Genomic DNA, 17,857 nt, shown 5'->3' with positions numbered 1-17,857 from the left:
CTTCCTAAGAAGCCTGGTTTCACACCAAGACAATTTAGGCAGTTTCTATTAGAGTTTTTATTAAAGCAGACCTGATTTCTTGTAAGGAATAAAACTGGTGGTAGACAGACAGCAAAGGTGTGATATTACACTTTTTTCTTAAACAGCCTTACAGGTTGGCATTGCAGATGGGCTCCCTGTTATCATCAGGAAAAAAAAAAAAACCACAACTGTAAAATTGATACAAAACATGTTAACACTTAAAAGCAGTGACAATTTTCTAGACTGATGTATATTCCCTACTGCAAAGTAGGATTATATATAGTAAATCACTCCAGATAGAGAGAGAAAATACTTTTTTTAAGGATAGGTACCAAAATCTTTCACCATACCCACAATTCTGGATATGGCTCCTGGTATCACTGAACTTCCATAAATCCAGGATCCAAAGTTCCTCTGCCAATCCTGAGAAGAACTTCTGCCTGCCACACACAACTCCCGTAAAGAAGTCCTGTTTAAATAAGGCTAGGGTTTAACCAGAAGGCACCAACTTTCCATTTAATGCAACAGTCATACCTAAAATTCAGAAGGGGACATTAGTCCTAAACTCTTCAACTTCCAAGTCAGTGTTGTACTTCAGTGAAACTGCAGCAGAAAATACTTGTCGGCAATCAGAAGTCACGGAATAAATTTCCCAACAGTTTACATCCCATTATAAGCTGGTCCTCCTCCACCTTCAGGCACCACCCAGTTAATGTTCTGGCTTGGGTCTTTAATGTCACATGTTTTGCAGTGGACACAGTTCTGAGCATTTATCTGCAGTCTCGATCCTTCTCCTGTTTCCAGAGGAATATATTCATAAACTCCTGTGAAGAGCAGAAGAGAGCTGTCACTTCACTGACCAGTCTTCCCATGCATGTTTGCTCTACTGCTTACCAGCAAGCACAACAAGGGAAGTCTACTGCTAGTGATTCCTGTCTGCTTCCATGTTTGCTGACTATTTGTCAGGAAAGTACTGTTAACACAACATGCAAATACCTGCACTTGAACCCACTTCGAGGGGAAGGATGAGGATAGAACGTAGTACAGGTGGATTCTTCCTCAAGTGCTTTGTCTTTTGTCTTGCAAAAACAGCTCAGATGCATTTTTATTACCTACCTGCTGGACAAAATCTTTGTTCTGGTCCATCAAATATAGCCAGATTCCTACTAACAGGGACGCTGTCATCTCTGAGAGTTAAATGAGCAGGCTGGTCATGTTCATGGTTTGTCCCACTTAAAGCCACAGATGACAGGAGATCAAAACTGATTTTTCCATCAGGCTTTGGGTATTCAATAGGTGTGCAATCTTTGGCTGGCTTGAGCTGAGCAAAATCTGGTCCTAAATACATTTTTAATAAACAAGTTTCAGTATAAATTACGGCAATTTGCAGTTACTCTAGAACAATTTAAATAAGGTATTTTAACTTTCCTTATAATCACAATGGAATATTTCATAAAAGGTAGCTTTTTTCACAAGACACAACACTAGGCCAAGAAGTGTTTTAATGTCTTCATTTACATTACATGCTAGGTAACATGAGTCTGCTTCACCAACTTCTACACTGTAAGGCCTTGCTGCTTGACCAGATGTGCTCTAGCTTCCACTAAGCCCAGAAAAGACTGACATATGCATTTAGTATCTTTTTTCGGCAGATGATGCAATTACCTGGATGTTTTAGTGTCCATGGTTCCTTTCCTCTCAGTAGCCAATAAAATATGCCTGTGTAAATCATTCCTCCGTACACACCGAGTATGCTATGGCAGGAGGGCCGGATGTTTCTAACCGCGTACAGCTCTTTCCAGACCCAGGACTTCTTCAGGTTCTCTTCATACTCTTGCACATCAAGCCCTAAAACAGTACAAAACCTAAGATATTGTTGGCAGTTATCAGCAGATAGCTGCTGCTTCTTTGTCTAGTGAGTGACACACAAGCAACATTAAATTACCTCAAAATAAAAGGATAACCAGCCAGGTGACTACACTGGCAGCTGTATGGGAAAACAGCTACTCACTCATAGACTGTAAGAACTGGCCAGGAGAATTCACCTGTGATCCGTGATTCAGGTGTGCAAGTTTAACACTGCCAAGTGCAACAGTTTTTTCTTCACAAGTTATGCAGCCACAAACATTCCCAATTCAGTAACCAACTATGGCCCAATGGATGATGCCAGTGCCAGTGCTTCCTCTTCTTGTAATCAGCAAGTTAATGACCACAAACCTTTGACTTCAACTATCTGATTGTATTCTTTACAAATACCAGACACTGCACAGCAGACATGTGACATGTCTACTGCAGTGTAGTTAACACCATGTAATTATCTTGGAAAAACACAGTTTCTTCAAATCAAAATTCTCAGATGCCTTCCCCATTACCATTCTCCATCACTACTACCACTGTATAAGTGCCCTTGATAATAACTTTTACACTCTGTCTATACATAAGAACATGCTTCAGTCCATATCTTCTGACTCAGGTAAGGCTCTGAAAAAAACTCGTTACCTCTGCACAGAGAAGAAAGTGGACTATAATATTCTACTGTCTTAATAAAATGGGCAACTATGTGCAATGCCTATCCCTAATGAAGAGTGGGGCATTAGGAGTGTTCCTTGTTTCAGATGGGTTCTACGCATTTCTCAACTAGTGCACCAGTTTTAGTTGTTGGCATACCCTGTGGGTCATGTTTCAGCTGAAGGGGAACTTGACAGGACTGTATCCAGTCCTCAGGAGAAAAGATTTCTAAAATAACAATCGTGGCACCCACCTGTAGCATCCTTCTCCAGAATAACTGGAATTTTGACTGGGTTCTCTCTCTGTACAGTCTTCAACAGATTTAAGGGAACAACTAAGGCTTAAATGGATCACTGCAAAGTGGGCAGCATCAGGTGATTATTTCACTGTGCTTGCACCACCTATAATCTTAGTTACATAGTCTCAAACTGAGAATACTATAAAATTAAAAAGAGGACAGCAAAAAGGAAAAAGGTATCCTAATAATCAACAAAACAGTGAAGAGCACACTTGAAAAGGTAGTTACAAGTCAAAGCACAGTGACCTTACCTATTGTCTTTGATTGGAGATTTTCATTGATTAATTGGCTAAAGATGGCTTCTGAAGCCAACATGCCACTTTTCATTGCTGTGTGTGTCCCTTTGATCTTCGGAACATTCATGAGTCCAGGGCTGCAACCAATTAATAATCCACCTGGGAAGGTGAGTTTGGGTATTGACTGAAGAGGAAACAGAAACAAAGGTGGTTGGTTGGTTTGGTGGGTTGGGTTTTTTGGGTGTTTTTTTTTTTTTTAAGTGAAAATAACATTCTGGAAATGAAACTGACACAAGCCTTGAGTGTCCTTTACATTTTTAGACTTGCATGTGCACTACCTAAAAATACATCTAGTTACTCCATTTAATCAAGGGATTTTGCCATAGTAAGCAAGTAAGAATACAGGCATTGACAAGACATTTTCCTTTTGTCCTCTCTCCAGTTGCTTTGTCTGCAACAAGACCATGGTAGAGTCACACACTGATACTGCTTTCCTCCTCCAAGTTTAAATGAATTATTAAAAAAAACTAGTTACCTTCCACAGAGTAAACTGTATGCATCTCATCTAACAGTTGATTACTCAGTGCTTTTTTCCCCCACAATTTGTTTCCATGAAACTGCACAGTGCCCTGTGCTGCCCTCCCTCCCCCCTAAGCCCCACCTATTTCAGAAGTTGGTCAGCAGCCAACAAGTATATTTTTTGTGCAAAAACCATTGCCTTACTCCCATTCTGCAAGCAGATTGATAATGTCACTGAGGGCAGTTAACTCACAAATCTAAGACAGCTGATGATTTGCAAACACTGTATTATTATTATGTTATATGCCTGTATTAACTAAGCAGTACCTCAACTATCAAGGTAGTTATTCTTGCCCTCATCCAAAGAGATCAAGATTTTAGGCAGGGAACAGCTCCAGAACATGGAATGCCTGCAGCACTTTGAGCAGAAAGCTGCCATCAAATGCTAGGTCTGAAATTGCTGAAGCTAAGCTATGAACATGGTATTCCTCCAAAAGTCTTCAGGACTGGGCAGCACTTTTATTAAAGCTGCCTGTAAGAATTCATCTTTAATAGACTAAATAATTTGACCCCAAGCCAGTAGCTTGATTTCATGAAAAAAATAATAGTGTTTTCCTTGAAATTCAAGGTGATTTGAAACAAACATTTTGTTTCTTCTGTTTGTTCAACTGTTCTGTTTACTGTTCCCCCAGGGTTGGCCACTTCTGAATATTCATATTATAATCACAAAAAATTGTACTACACAGCATTTCCTCTGTGTTTTGGGCAACTTATTTAATCACAGGTTTAGTGATTTGGTTTGTAGGAAAGGTAATTTAGGCTGAAAACATAACTACACATGATAACTTACTTTTCAGTGACCAGAAGTTCAGCTACAGGGCAGTATTTCAAAGGCATTAAGTATGCAGGATGTCCTCTCTTTTCACATGACCCTGGCTGAAAACAATTACTCTGTCCTATCTATTACGATGCAATGTAGGCATAGAAAGACTTCTTGACTACATAAAAATATGGTGATGTATTTTTCTTCTGCAACAACTGTTTCACTGAACAGATACCTAGTTGTACAAATGAGATTAGTCATCACCCACAGTGGCTTTGCTCATCGTTAGTACTATAGCACTTGGTGCCTGTTTTCACAGTCCATTTATGGAGCAAAAGGAACACAAGATGCCAGCATGTCCCTGCCCCTGAGATACAAGGTGAAACCCTTTCAACCTTCAGCACCTGAAGAAGCCACCACTCTCGTGGCAGCAGCCAGAGAAAACAAGGTTGGTTTGGAGGAGGGAAGAAAGGGACACTTATTCCCTGCATTCTTACACAAACACAGCCACATTCTCCTTCACTTAGCTCAGCTCTGCACTGAAAATGTGTTAAGTGAGTCTAATGTTTGACACCTGAATCGGTCATCAATAAGAAGGGTTTTTTCCCTGGATATTCACAATACGCCTTGCTCAGCAACAGCAACACCTTCTCCACCCCCACCTCCCCAAAACTTTAAAGTCTTCTCAAACTTTTTAAATAAAATTGGGACAAGACAGAGGATGCATGGGAATTTTTTTAAGTGCTTGATTTTGCAATTTTAATAGTCCTGTTTTCCAGCTGGGATGGAGTTAATTTTCACAAAAGGCTGAGGAGCTGACCCAAAGGGGTATTCCATACTGTATGACATCATGCCCAGTATATTGAAGGAGCTGGCAGGGGAGGAGTTGCTGCTGCCTGGGGACAGCTCAGCTCTGCTTTTCTGAATGGTGAGCAAATTGCACGGTGCATCACCCACTTCATACATTCTAAGTACCATTGTTGTTATTTTCCTTCACCTTTGCCATCCCAGTAAACTCTCCTTATCTCAACCCACCAGTTTTACCTTTGTCTTCCCATTGTCCTCCCTGTCCCACCAGGAGACGGAGGAGTGAGTGAGCGTCCAGGTGGTGCCCAGCTGCAGGCTGGGGGTAAACCAGGACACAGGAAACTCTGTCCCCTCCCTCCACATATCCCAAAAAGCTACAAATTAGGGAAACATCCAAGACTGTTCTCTCTCACACATCAACTTAGCATCACTACATGTTAAAAGATTAAAGAATATAATAAAATTATCTACAACAAAAAAGTTTAGATTGATGGTAATTTTGTACACCTATTTCATGCAGTACTGTCACCAAAATGAAAACTGGGAGCTACAGAACAACTTACATAAGAAAATATTCCTGGACTCCAGTGATGCAAATGAGTCAGACTGCTAGAGTTATTAAGCAAAGAAACACATGCAAAAGAAGAGCTAATCTTAAAAATCTTCCTAAGTGACTCATCAATAAAGCCTTTTTTTACTGAAAGCATGGATTAAAAAAGCCATTTAAAAGTATGACTTCATGATAAACTAGACAGTTCTACCTACAAAAAATTAAAAAGCCCAAACACCACAAAAAGCATGGAACAGTGCAAAGCAGCATGTTGTCTGAAGTTCAGTGAAGAAGTCCAAAGATTAGGCAGAGATGTGCAAGAGCTGTAGCCTTACTGTCTGTGTAACTTAGCACAAACAATGTCTGTAAGTTACTTAAATACCATGTTCTTTCTGCCATATGTTTGAAGCAGTATGAGGAATATGCAACTGAAGTCACAATCTGGTGAATTCAAAGGCAGATTCAAACTCAATAACTATCCGTCAGAGAAACTAGTGTGTGCGGTGGCAACAGACACCCCTCTTGTATAAAAGCCTAGATGAAAGTATCTTTGCATTTTACATCTTATTATGCTGTTAATAATGGTCTGACAATGGTTTCTGAAATGTGTTACAAACAGTCCTGTTACAACATGTGACATATTTCTACTGGAAAGTGGACAAAGTCATCAACCCACCAACTGATTAAACGTCTGTCACGTGTGTAATCATGAGCCCACGTGACTCAGTCCCAGGCACACACACTGGTGTCAAAGCCTAACTCCACAAGGCTGACAGGAGTTACACTGCTGCTGAAACCCTACTTGTAGTGCAGAAGCTTCACAAAGCTGCATTTGTACAGAAGAGGAGGTTCAAAACAGAAAGACAGAGACAGAGAGCAGAGTGGAATGCCGCCTCTGCTCCCAGGCTGCAGATCATAAACACTCAGGCTAGTTTGAAGTTCCAAACTGAAAGAATTATCTAGAAGGTGATCTGGGAGTCCAGGACACACAGCCATGTCCTGTGTTTCAATATTCTCATATGAGATGCTAACAGGTTGAAGGGATTTTAGCTGCTATGTATGAATTCTAGACTCTTTCTCCTGCAAGTTGATCCAAGCCTTTGAGCTGAACTTAAGTCCCAATGAATACATTTTTAAAGTTTAACCTTTCAGACCCCTTAAGGGAACAACATGAACCAGGTACTCCATCTCCCAAGAACACAGAAATTCCAAGTTGTGCATGAAAGATCCTGAAGGTATCTGTACATGAGGAGGTGAAGAGTTTCATTTCCCAAGCTCCCATAAAAACTTTGGCACTATCACTGACTTAAAGGTCAAGCATTGGAAAAAAATTCCTTCTGCTAGGATAGCAAGTAATTAGGAAAATGTGCCCCAAACCCCACAAAAATTCCTCAGATGAATGGTGCTAGCTCTCTTCTCTGGTGTTCTAGGCACAATGGAGAATTACCTGTAGCTTCTTTGCTGCTGAACACTTCTGATTGCAATATAAACTGTACTTCACATCTCATTTAGAAAGTCAGGTGACTACATCAGAAGAATTTTAGTATGACAGCCCAAGTCTAGCAAATCTCAACAGCCAGTATCCAGCAAGATAATAAAAATTTCTGTCCAGAAAAACTTCTGCCATTATTCATCTTTGTTATAGATCAGTTGTTTCCCAACAGCATGCAATCTGAATCTACACCATGAAAAACATGGCTACAAAGAATTCAAAGTAAAAAAAAACTTGAAAAGGTTACCTGAAAACCACCTTCATTCAATGCTCTGGCACCATAGGCAACCCTTGTTCCACCCTCCAAAGTAGGCTGTACACTTGGGTGGTGCTTCCACCTCTGAAACTCCCTAAATGGATTCAAATAGGGATTTTGATAATCTAAACCCACCTTAAAAAATAAAGGAAAAAAAAGAAAAAGTGCAACATTAATGAAAACAAAGGATGAAATTTCAACAAAAGTTTGAAAAGGAAACAATCACATATCACATCAACTCTTTAAATCTATTATACTAAAACAACCTCAGGACCTTTCTACTTAAGAGAACTACTGGCAAAAACACATTCTAACAGTATACTGAAGCAAATCTGAAAATTTGCTCTTGTAAGACTGTTCTCTGACCTACCTGAAACCTGAAGCATGGAAAATAATTGCCTTGTAACCACCTTCCATCTGTCTTTGAAATAAAAGTTAAATTTAATGAAGCATGGTTTAATGGGCAGGATAAGTGAGAAAACTTGTATTGAATTTGTTTCAAAATGTCTTTGCCTTAGAAAAGCTGGAAGAAGTAGTAAATAATTATTTCTACATATTATCATTTCCAATTAGGTGGGCCATTGTAATAGAGCACAGGGAAGCAATGATGAAGGCATAAAATAGAGGAAAAAAGACTTGGCCAATTGGCTGGGTGCCTAGGATTTGATCTTATGCACTTATGCATCACTGCCTGGTGGAATAACACAGTCTCACTAGTGATCTCAGTGCTTCTGATAAAGAGGCAATAAGAAGGAAGAAGCTGCCTAATTCAGAAAGACAGTTGCTAAAGAGGGCCATTGGATAGGGGTGAAGAATGATACAGAAGCAACTGAAGATCTCAGAAAAGAAAGGGATGCTGCTTGTGGAAGCAAAACTGTGGGAAGCTTCCACTTCAGATGCTTCTCTCAATGAGCATGTGCATCCAAAGTTGACCCACAAATGAGTAAACTGATTGTACAAAGTGTACATGATTTAGCTATTTCCTAACTAGAAAAACATTTGTGAGTAAGTTTTGATTAATCATCTAGTTTTGGCTTTACCAAAATTTATCTGGTCTGCAAAAAAAAAAAAAAGTATTTGTAAGTTTTCCATTTCGTTCTTAGTAACAGACACTGGATTAAAGACAGATTAATACAAGAAATTAATCTTCCCTAATATAAGAATAAACACCCAGTAAGACTGAGAAAGTACTACATTTGGTCTGTTGCTATTCTTGTGTTATCATGTTCACATTAAATCAGAGAAAATCAACTGCATTAAAATGAAGATCAAACAACAACAACAAAGCCCGGAGAAAACAACTTCACTTACCACAAATCCAAGAGCAACTAAAGGTTCACCCTCATTTAAGTGGTAAAGAAAGGACCCTCCATATGTATGTCTGTCTAAAGGCCAGCCTACAGTATGTTCTACTCTTCCTGGTTTCCATTTCTTTTCATCAATAGTCCATAACTAAAAATGGAGATCACAAAAAAAAATTAGTTTTTATTATTGAAAGGCTATTTGAAATAGAAGACAAACACACAATTAAGGATAGAAGAAAATTAATTTACTGCTATGACCAATACATAAGCTCACACAGCAAAATACCCTTTCTCGAATTGCTGCACATCATAAAACATGACTGAGACTACAGTACTACACCCAAAATTTTCATTCAGCCACAAGATCCTTTATCTTAGTGACTCTGATAGATACTTCTGCTAAGGAATGCAATGCTTACATTGACTTTATTTTTTCGTATCAATCCCTGCATTTCTTCACAAGTTTTTCAATGTCAGGCTTAATAATACATCTGAGTTGATCCCAATATTGGCTGTCAAACAGGTTGTCCTCTCTCTGTGCTCTCCTACACACCTCCAGTACTCATCTGACCCACGGCGAACTCACAAAAGGATCTTCACTCAGAAAAGCATTGACTCACTAGTGGGTCAATTTTCTGCTCATGTCACAAAACATCTCTAGGCCATGGAGTTATGTGCCAGGTGCAGTTTAATGACCAAGGGCAGCTGAGCACCATCAGATCAGCTCAAGCATGGAGGGCACACCTACATCAATGTTCCAGCTTGGACTAAGCACCACACTGTTGAGCACAACTCCTGCCTGACTCCTCCAATTTACTGTGCTTTGGTTCTTATCGTACAGCAGCCATGGAAGGCACAAACTGGGCTCCTTTCACAGGGAAATGAACCGTAAGACAGGCCCCAGAAGTCAATCCAAAGCATTCCAATCATAAAAGGGTACTCACTGGATTAAAGCAAAAATAACCTGCTATGTGCATAGTATGGGTATCAGCTCATCAGCACCAACTATTTCACTACAGATCCATTCTTACTGGACTGCACTATTTGCTAACACAGACACAGTCTCATCTCTGCTTTACTGACAACCTAGGTATTGGAAATTTTCATGAAGATTTACATCATGTACAGAAACATTTACAGAGTGGTTATAGTCTGCAAAAGTGTAAATTAATCATTTTATAAATATTTTGTAGAATATATTACAGTAAAACTCTGAACTTATTCTAAATAATACAGCTCTTTTCTGTAAGTGGTATTTCCCATTATAAAATACTTCAAAAAGAAAACCTGATCCTTATCCCAATTTTATAAGACCAGTGAAGGGATTTTGGGGCAAAAAAGGTCATTCAGAAGGTGTTTCGGAGAGCATGAGTCACATCTGGAACCGCCCTTTTCTCTCTCCCTACTGAAAACACAGAAAATCCAGAAAAAGACAGGAAAAAACCTTTCCCCCTCTCCTCAGGTAAGAAAACCCCCTAAAATTGGGCTCATCCTTCTCTCAACTATTAAAACTTCTGAAAAAAGATTTCATAAATTAATGTAATTTGAAACCGTATCAAAATGTTTGTAACAGAATGGATCCACCTCTAGTTATACCACAGAATAAGAGGAGAAGCAGATGAGATGAAGCTGTCACGAGATTCAGGGAGTGTCTTCTCTGATCAGCTTCAGACTAGCACAGTCTGCAAGTGTAACTCAAAAATCTGTCATTCTAACGTTTTACATAAATGAGCTGCAAAACAAACGAACTACCTTACAGCTTCACAGTATGTTCCTTAGTTAAAATTATGCAGGTGATACCTCTTTCAGTCCAATGCCATAGCTCTGGGGTTGACATTTCTCCCTTAGATTGTATTTTTTGTACAGCTGTTTGGCTAGGTGCCCGTGACAACCTTCAGCAAAGACTGTGACTTTGGCGTGAAGCTCCAGGCCTCTTTCAAAGGTAGCCTGCAAACGTAGAGCATTTAATCAGCAGTTAGATCTGTGTCACAGCAAGAAACTGGAGGACAATAAAGTTATTTTTTATTACTTTGTGGCTCTGCCCAGAACCTAAAACCTTAGTTCACAATGGCTTTAGTAGAGTTGTCCTTTCCACCTAACCGTGATGCACCCCTGGCAAACCTAAGGGGGTATCAGTAGAGCAACACTACAGTGAATTGGCATTCACTACTGAAGAAGAGAGCATTTTCCAGATCAAAGGGTATGTTCATCACATCTGCTCATTCATGTGGTGCAAAGGAACCCTAACAGGAGAACCTGTAACTTCACACTTTAATTTTTGCACATGAAGTCACAGTACCACAAAACATGGTGCCCCCTCACACACACCTATGACAGAAGCTAGACAGACACACCAGATCAGAAAAACCATCATCACCCCATCCCCAAAAGAACTCAGTACCTCAGAGTAAAGTTACAATAATACTACACTGATCTTACATGTTAAAACTTATACTAAAATTAAACTAACTTCAACTACCATTATTTATATTTAAAAAATTAATCAGAAACTCCAACAATGAAATCCAGAATAAAGTAAGTGGAACCAGCACACTCACATATGAGCATGTCACCCACTTATGTGAGCACACTGGAAAAGAACACTACTAGATTATATTTGCTATTTCAAATATACATAAATCTTGCAGGGAAGGAAGGAAAAAGGCTTGATTTGAGACAGAAAGCTTAATGTAAAAAGATACTGAAAACAGTTTTGAATTAAGATATCCACAGTATCCAACAAAACCATCTCAAGGTAAGCCAGCATACATTCAGAAGCTTATTGTTTTGGTTTTAGATTGTCTCTCAGGTGAGATCTGCTTGTAACTTACTGGTTGGAGCCCTCTGAAAAAGGCTAACAAATGAAAGCATTTCCTTTAGCTGGGAATTACCTTTAAGCACAAGTTACAAGACTGTGCAATTTTTTTTGTGTATCCTTTGAATTTCTGATCGTCAACCTGAAAATTAATCTCAAAAATCACTAAGCAAACTACAGGGACTTACTACTTGATCTATAGATTAAAAATATATACTGTTCAATTTGAAGTACATTTATATAAAATCAATTACCTACATTGTAAATACCAAAAATTCATTAATTTGAAGCACTTCTCTAATGTGCAAAGTTCTAGTTCTCGGTTAACATCCTCTCTTCATCATCTAGACAAAAAAACCCCACAATGCACTACTTTTTACTACATATTTTATTCCACTGGCACTTGTGATTGGTGCTGACTACAAGGTGAAACTCTACTCATTAACCACAGTCTATTTGATTAGGCTCTGTATAAACACATTAAAGATATTTTTGCCTTAAAGGTTATGCAAACTCTGTTCCTTTACCTGAACTTTTACATGCTGGAGGTATCATCAGCTGACCTGACAGTGAAAACATGACTACTCAAAGTTTGCAGCAGTGGCACACTAATTATGTACATTAAAAAAGTTAACAGACACATTCTTGCAGAATAAACGGGGGAGGGGGAATAGCTAGGTTTTGAGGATGCTTTAATTAAAAAAATAAATAATCGCAGCTCGTTCCCATTTAAAAACCAATCCCCTAATTAATCTTGATTACTGCAGCAAGTTTTGTGCGTTACTTGTGCCCTCTACTGGAGATAACGCATACTGACAACAAGCCCGAATATTCTGCAGGAGAAATGACATCACTTTTCCCAGCCACCCCCCTCCTCCAGTGGCAATATTCTCTAAAAATAAGAATCAGTCTTTTCTTCTCACCCTCTGCCTTAAAGCAGAAAGATAACCCACGCTTTTACGTGAAAGTGGATACTTCTTTGGAAGTCTATGGAACTAGTAAGAAATCTTACAAAAGAAAGATCTTTAAAACTCCCAACTTTAAGCCAGAATTTCTGTAGCCAGGTAATTCTGTGTGAAAGCAGTTCTGAGTTACTCTGAGGTGCTGAATTCTCACACAAGGAAGTGATATGCTTACCACAGGGTCTGGATCTCACTAAAAATCAGCCAAAGTCTGACACCTAGGGCAGGGAGTCACTTTCTGGAGACAGGAATGTGACCAGGCAGCAAAAGCGTACAGAGTCAGTGTGCACCCTGCCCCCAGAAAGGTAGACAGTCTGTCAGCAAATGTGACTGCAGGTGTAAGGATCAATGAAAATAAATCAGCCAGACACACACTCACATGTTGTCAATTACCAGCTGGACAACAGCTTTCTGTTTCACCTTCGTACCTCTTTTCCAGGTGTTCCTGGAATCCTCCCCTCCATTTCCTCATTGAACACACACTAAAAGCACCCTTACAATACTTCCTTCACATCACCCTCAGACCTACCTCCTTTCTGTGAAGGCTTCTTCTACTAATCTCAGAAGTAGTTTACAATATTCTGAGACCAGAGCCTTGATGGGTAATCAATCCATTTTATATACAAAGAGAGAAAACAGGTACTGAATTTTGTACTTTTACTTAGGCTGCAGCAAGACTCCTGATGGTGGCAAAAACAAATATATCACAATAATTAGACACCTAATTAGGGGGAAGGCAGCTACTTACTTTAGGTGCTCCATCCTTTTGAATGCCTACATCATTAGTTGCTATCCCCTTCACGCTACCGTCTTCATGAAAAAGAACCTTTAGAAATATTTAAAGAAACAAACAAACCATTTTAATGACCTGCCATTTTAATCCATTCATAAAAAATTCTAAAGCAGGCCTTGTAAGCGCTACATCTTTAATGGTCAAGCTTGAAGATTATGTATTTATTAACATACTGTATGATCCACTTGCACTTAGTTGGATCTGGGATAGGGAGTTTAGACACTGAAACAGAATTTTCAAAATGCATTTCTCTCAAAAGGATTGTCGTGTTTGCAGAAAGAAAGTGGGAGTGAAGAGAGCTCCAAAAAACACTTTTCATGTACACACTGACGTCCTTATTACCTCAGCTGCTGCATAGCCTGGATAAACCTCAACACCCAAAGCTTCTGCTTGTTCCCCGAGCCAACTCACAAAGTGGCCCAAACGTACAATGTAATTTCCATGATTAACCATCGGAAGCCCTAGGCAAAAAAGACACACACACACATAAAACACAGAACACTAAGCAACACAGTAAAAGTTGTATACATCAGATGTTGGATCATCTTCTACAACTACTATCTTCACGGTAACATCATGTGTTGCTGCAGGCATCATCTACAGGGATCCTATCACTGGAAGCTATCACATTCCACATCAAATCAAATACATTGTTTCATTCATGGAAAAGCTGACAAAGGTACCAAGAAAGATGACTCATTGCCAAACTGTACCTCACCAAACTGTACCTGGAAGAATTGGCACTGGAATTCTAGATTTCTTTGTTAAAATTCCAAACTTGTCTTCAGTCACAGGAGTATGAAGTGGAGCCTACATGAAAAAAAAAAGAAAGTACTGAGCGTTATGTTTTTCTAGCCAATCCAACAAAACCAAACTAATTGAAATGGCAGTAAATTAAAGGTTTAATAAAGCACTTGTATAGGAAAGTATCAAAAGACAGTAGATAAATAACTTATGAGGCAGTCATCAGGTAATTAGAAGTCATCAGAATTAGAAGAACTGCTGCGTAAAAGTACTGGGACAGGGCACAGGCTTGTGCTACATCAATATTCTAGACCTTCCTAAGGCAGGCAACTCAACTTGCATGTTTAGTCTCGAAGACAAAATAACTAGCCAACAGCCTGCTTCTTGCAGCTCCAGGGTGACAGCAGGCAGCCGTCAGCCCATTAGATGGCAGAAACAGTAGCTCATCTCTTCTTATCCTCCTTGCTAAAAGCATATTAGGGCTTCATTACGCCACCACATCTGCACAGAAATCAGTGCACTGCCCATCATTTCCTCAGACAATGTGCAGAAACTGGTCTGGCATTATTAAGAACCTACCACCTTACTGCTTGTGCATGGGAGCTGGATTCTGTACAAACACAGTAAGCGTGGCGCACCCCAGGACACACCAGACACACTCAGATACGCAGCGAGACCACTGTACAAAAGAGCAAAGGCCACAGCCTACCTGTGTAAATATAAAAGCTTAGCACCGTTGAACTAGAGGAATCAGACTAAAAAGAAGGTAGTGTTTTGTGTTTGGTTTGTCTTTTTAAATGCCCTTAAGTATCAATGGTACCAAGGTATGAAGTCACACCAGAATGAGTCGGATATGGAGTTCATTACAAACTAGCGATCAATTGCAATGTTTCCATGCTCATACATACCCCTCGCTCCTTCCAGTCTGGAAAAAGTTCTTGTAAGGACCTTGGCTCAAGGCAAGCACCAGACAATGTATGTGCACCGATCTGAGAAGCCTTTTCCACCAGACAAACACGTATTTCTTTGCTGTGCTCAGCGGCTAACTGTTTGAGTCTAATAGCTGCAGAAAGACCTGCAGGGCCTCCTCCAACAATGACAACATCAGCTTCCTCTACAAATCTTTCCATATTTACCCCTTTAACAGAGAAAAAAAAAAAAGAAAAAAAGAGAGATAATAACATAAAGCAATTTCCAATTTTTCCCATCCTCTCTCTTACTAAACCTTCCTCTGTGATTCTGGCTACTGGGTATCCCAGATTTTTTACTTTGCATAAAAGGAGGATAAATTTTCAACAGAATCCCTACTTCAGCTCTTGGAAGAGCACAAGACATTAGCATCCCAATGTAAAATTAGCTCTATTTAAATCACAAGGAGATAGACCATAAAACAAATACTCAATCTCTACGCACCAAGAGTTAAGTATCATCCTAGAACGTTAAACTTAATAGCCCAATTGGCAAGCTGTATGAAAGACTTGAAGTGAAACTCTAGCTAAGGCAGAAAGAAAAGAGACCCTTAGCTAGAATACATGACTTTATTCTAAACTAATTACCATGTACCATTTATGTAAGTGAAGCCATTAAAAATGCTGAATGTAGAGACAGAGATGCCCAGAGATACAGATAACTCTTATTTTCTCACAAGCTCTCATGGTAATAACAACTGAAAAAACCCCAACAGATACATACCTGGCAGAATTAAATATTTTTGTGACTAAAGCATAAGCTACTTATACATATACTTTAAATAACTAGGATCAAATTTAATCTGATAGTATTTTATAGCACTAAAGACACTCCCTGTGAGACAGCAACCACAAAATTTCATTTGGAATGTAAGTACTGTATCTAAGAGTACAGGATTCCTGTAAAAAGAAAAAAGCAGCAACAGATTTCAGTGTCTTTAAAACTGAGCAATAACAATAAAGAAACTTTTAAAGAATGCATTTTTCCTGCTTACCCTCCCATCGTTTGTCTTTGTCCCGAGGATGAATTGTATAATGCGTAGTTATGCGAGGTACAGAGGCAGTAGATGCACATCTTGCAATATGCACTGATGGAAGGCAGTCTCTCTTTATCAACTTGAGAGCACGAAAACACACACGTGCTGCAAAAACACGAAACAAATTTGTCCAATCAGTAATTTTCCAAATTTTTCAACTTTTCAGAGGCACAAGACAGATATGGTATCTCTCCTCGCAAAAGGCTACCAGGTGGTGTGAAGATGAGGAACACAGATTTTTGAATTTTCAAGTTAGGAATGTGCTATGTAATTTTATATTAGAAAATAAATAATAACCGTTAAAAAATAGTAAAGACTTTCCTCTTTAATCACCCTTGAGATGATACCACTCTACACCGGCTGGCCATGTGTAAATGGGTAAAACACATTTTAAATTCTAACTTCATTTTGAACTTCAAACGATTTATTTCAGACTTCATTTGAAGCTTCCAAACAACTGTAGAGACAGGGCACACAAGTTCATCTCACCTGACATCTCTGAGCGTGTTGAGTCACACGGTTTGGGCTATCAACACTAGACAGTTCATCTAAAGTAAATGCCGTAGTCTGCACTAAAAGCTCAGAGTTAAACCCAAGCAGAACTTTAGCCAAAGCTAGGAATTCTTCCTCTAACTTTCCTCTTTCACAAAAACATTGATTCTAAAGATGTGTGCAATTTGTACTGAGAAAAGGAGGTTGGTCAGCACTGAAACCAGTTATAGCTAAAAGGCCTGTGAACTAACGCAACTTGACAGCTATTTTCCCTTCCTTTAGGGATTCCTTTTTTCTGATTTCAGAGGTGAAGGAGGAGAATATCGTGTATAGAGTATTTCCACAAAACGACCTAAGTAAAATCGCCAACCAATGTCCTACGATGACATGTTCTGCTGAGCATGGCGACTGGCAAGGCCAGCACAAACATCTGTAACAACTGCACAGTGACAGTCCGGACACTGGCCCCTACGTGCGGGGTAATGCGTATTACCTATGCTGGCTTCCAAAAAACAGGAGGGGCACACGCGTTACAGGTCACCTCACAGACCAACACAACGCCTTAATAACCCGCAGGCAGCTCAGGCTGGGCCAGCGCTCACTCCGCCCTCCCGTCCAGGAGCACCTTCAGACGGACAGAGGCGGCCGGGGCAGCGGCCAGCCCCGGCCCTGCCACCCTTGACACCGCTCAGCGACCTCCGCCCGCCGGACTTCCCTCCCTCCACCCCCCGCCTGCGGGACTCCCCTCGCCCGCGGAACCCACTCCCGGCCCAGCGGCCGCCCCGCCGTCCGGACACCCGGGCGCGCCCCAGCCGCGACCTTTGCTCTCCTTCTGCGCCGCGCCAGCTGCCAGCTCCGCCCCACCGAGCGGCGGCAGCCAGCTCCGGTCCCTTGGGGACGGTCAGCCGCCCCCGGAGCGAGCCAGCGCGTTACCTCGGCTGGAGGACGGGCAGCAGGAGAGTAGCATGGCAGCAACCCACAACCCTCCTCGGCGCCCTCCGCTACTCGGCGACAGCCCCGTGAACACCCCGCCGACGCTCGGCCGCGCCGCACTTGCGCACTCGGGTCCCGGCGAGAGGACGCCGGTCCCGCCCCATCCCGTCCCGCCGGCAGGACTCCAGCCCCCAGAGTTCCCGGCGGCGAGACCCATCCCAGCCTCCCTGGCGAGGCAGCGGCCGGTACGAGCCGAGTCACTCACCTGACTTACGCGGGGGACGCTCGGAGGAAGCGCG

The 17,857-nt window shown here is 40.7% G+C and overlaps 1 protein-coding gene across 1 annotated transcript; it reads right to left on the bottom strand.

Annotated features, from left to right (window-relative positions):
• Positions 1-44: 44 nt before the first annotated feature.
• ETFDH (electron transfer flavoprotein dehydrogenase) lies at positions 45-17,672 on the bottom strand. Its single transcript, XM_084263802.1, has 13 exons — positions 17,559-17,672; positions 16,092-16,238; positions 15,037-15,266; positions 14,113-14,194; positions 13,727-13,845; positions 13,340-13,417; positions 10,615-10,761; positions 8,822-8,962; positions 7,502-7,645; positions 3,079-3,247; positions 1,687-1,869; positions 1,138-1,359; positions 45-845 (listed from the first exon to the last, which is right to left on the bottom strand). Exons 1-13 carry the CDS (start codon positions 17,590-17,592, stop codon positions 682-684), a joined length of 1,860 nt encoding a protein of 619 aa, XP_084119928.1. The 5' UTR covers positions 17,593-17,672; the 3' UTR covers positions 45-681.
• Positions 17,673-17,857: the final 185 nt, after the last annotated feature.

Source organism: Gallinula chloropus, assembly GCF_964237585.1.
Source record: "Gallinula chloropus genome assembly, chromosome: 4".
Classification (NCBI taxonomy): domain Eukaryota; kingdom Metazoa; phylum Chordata; class Aves; order Gruiformes; family Rallidae; genus Gallinula; species Gallinula chloropus.
This window is presented reverse-complemented; position numbering and strand designations above follow the sequence as displayed.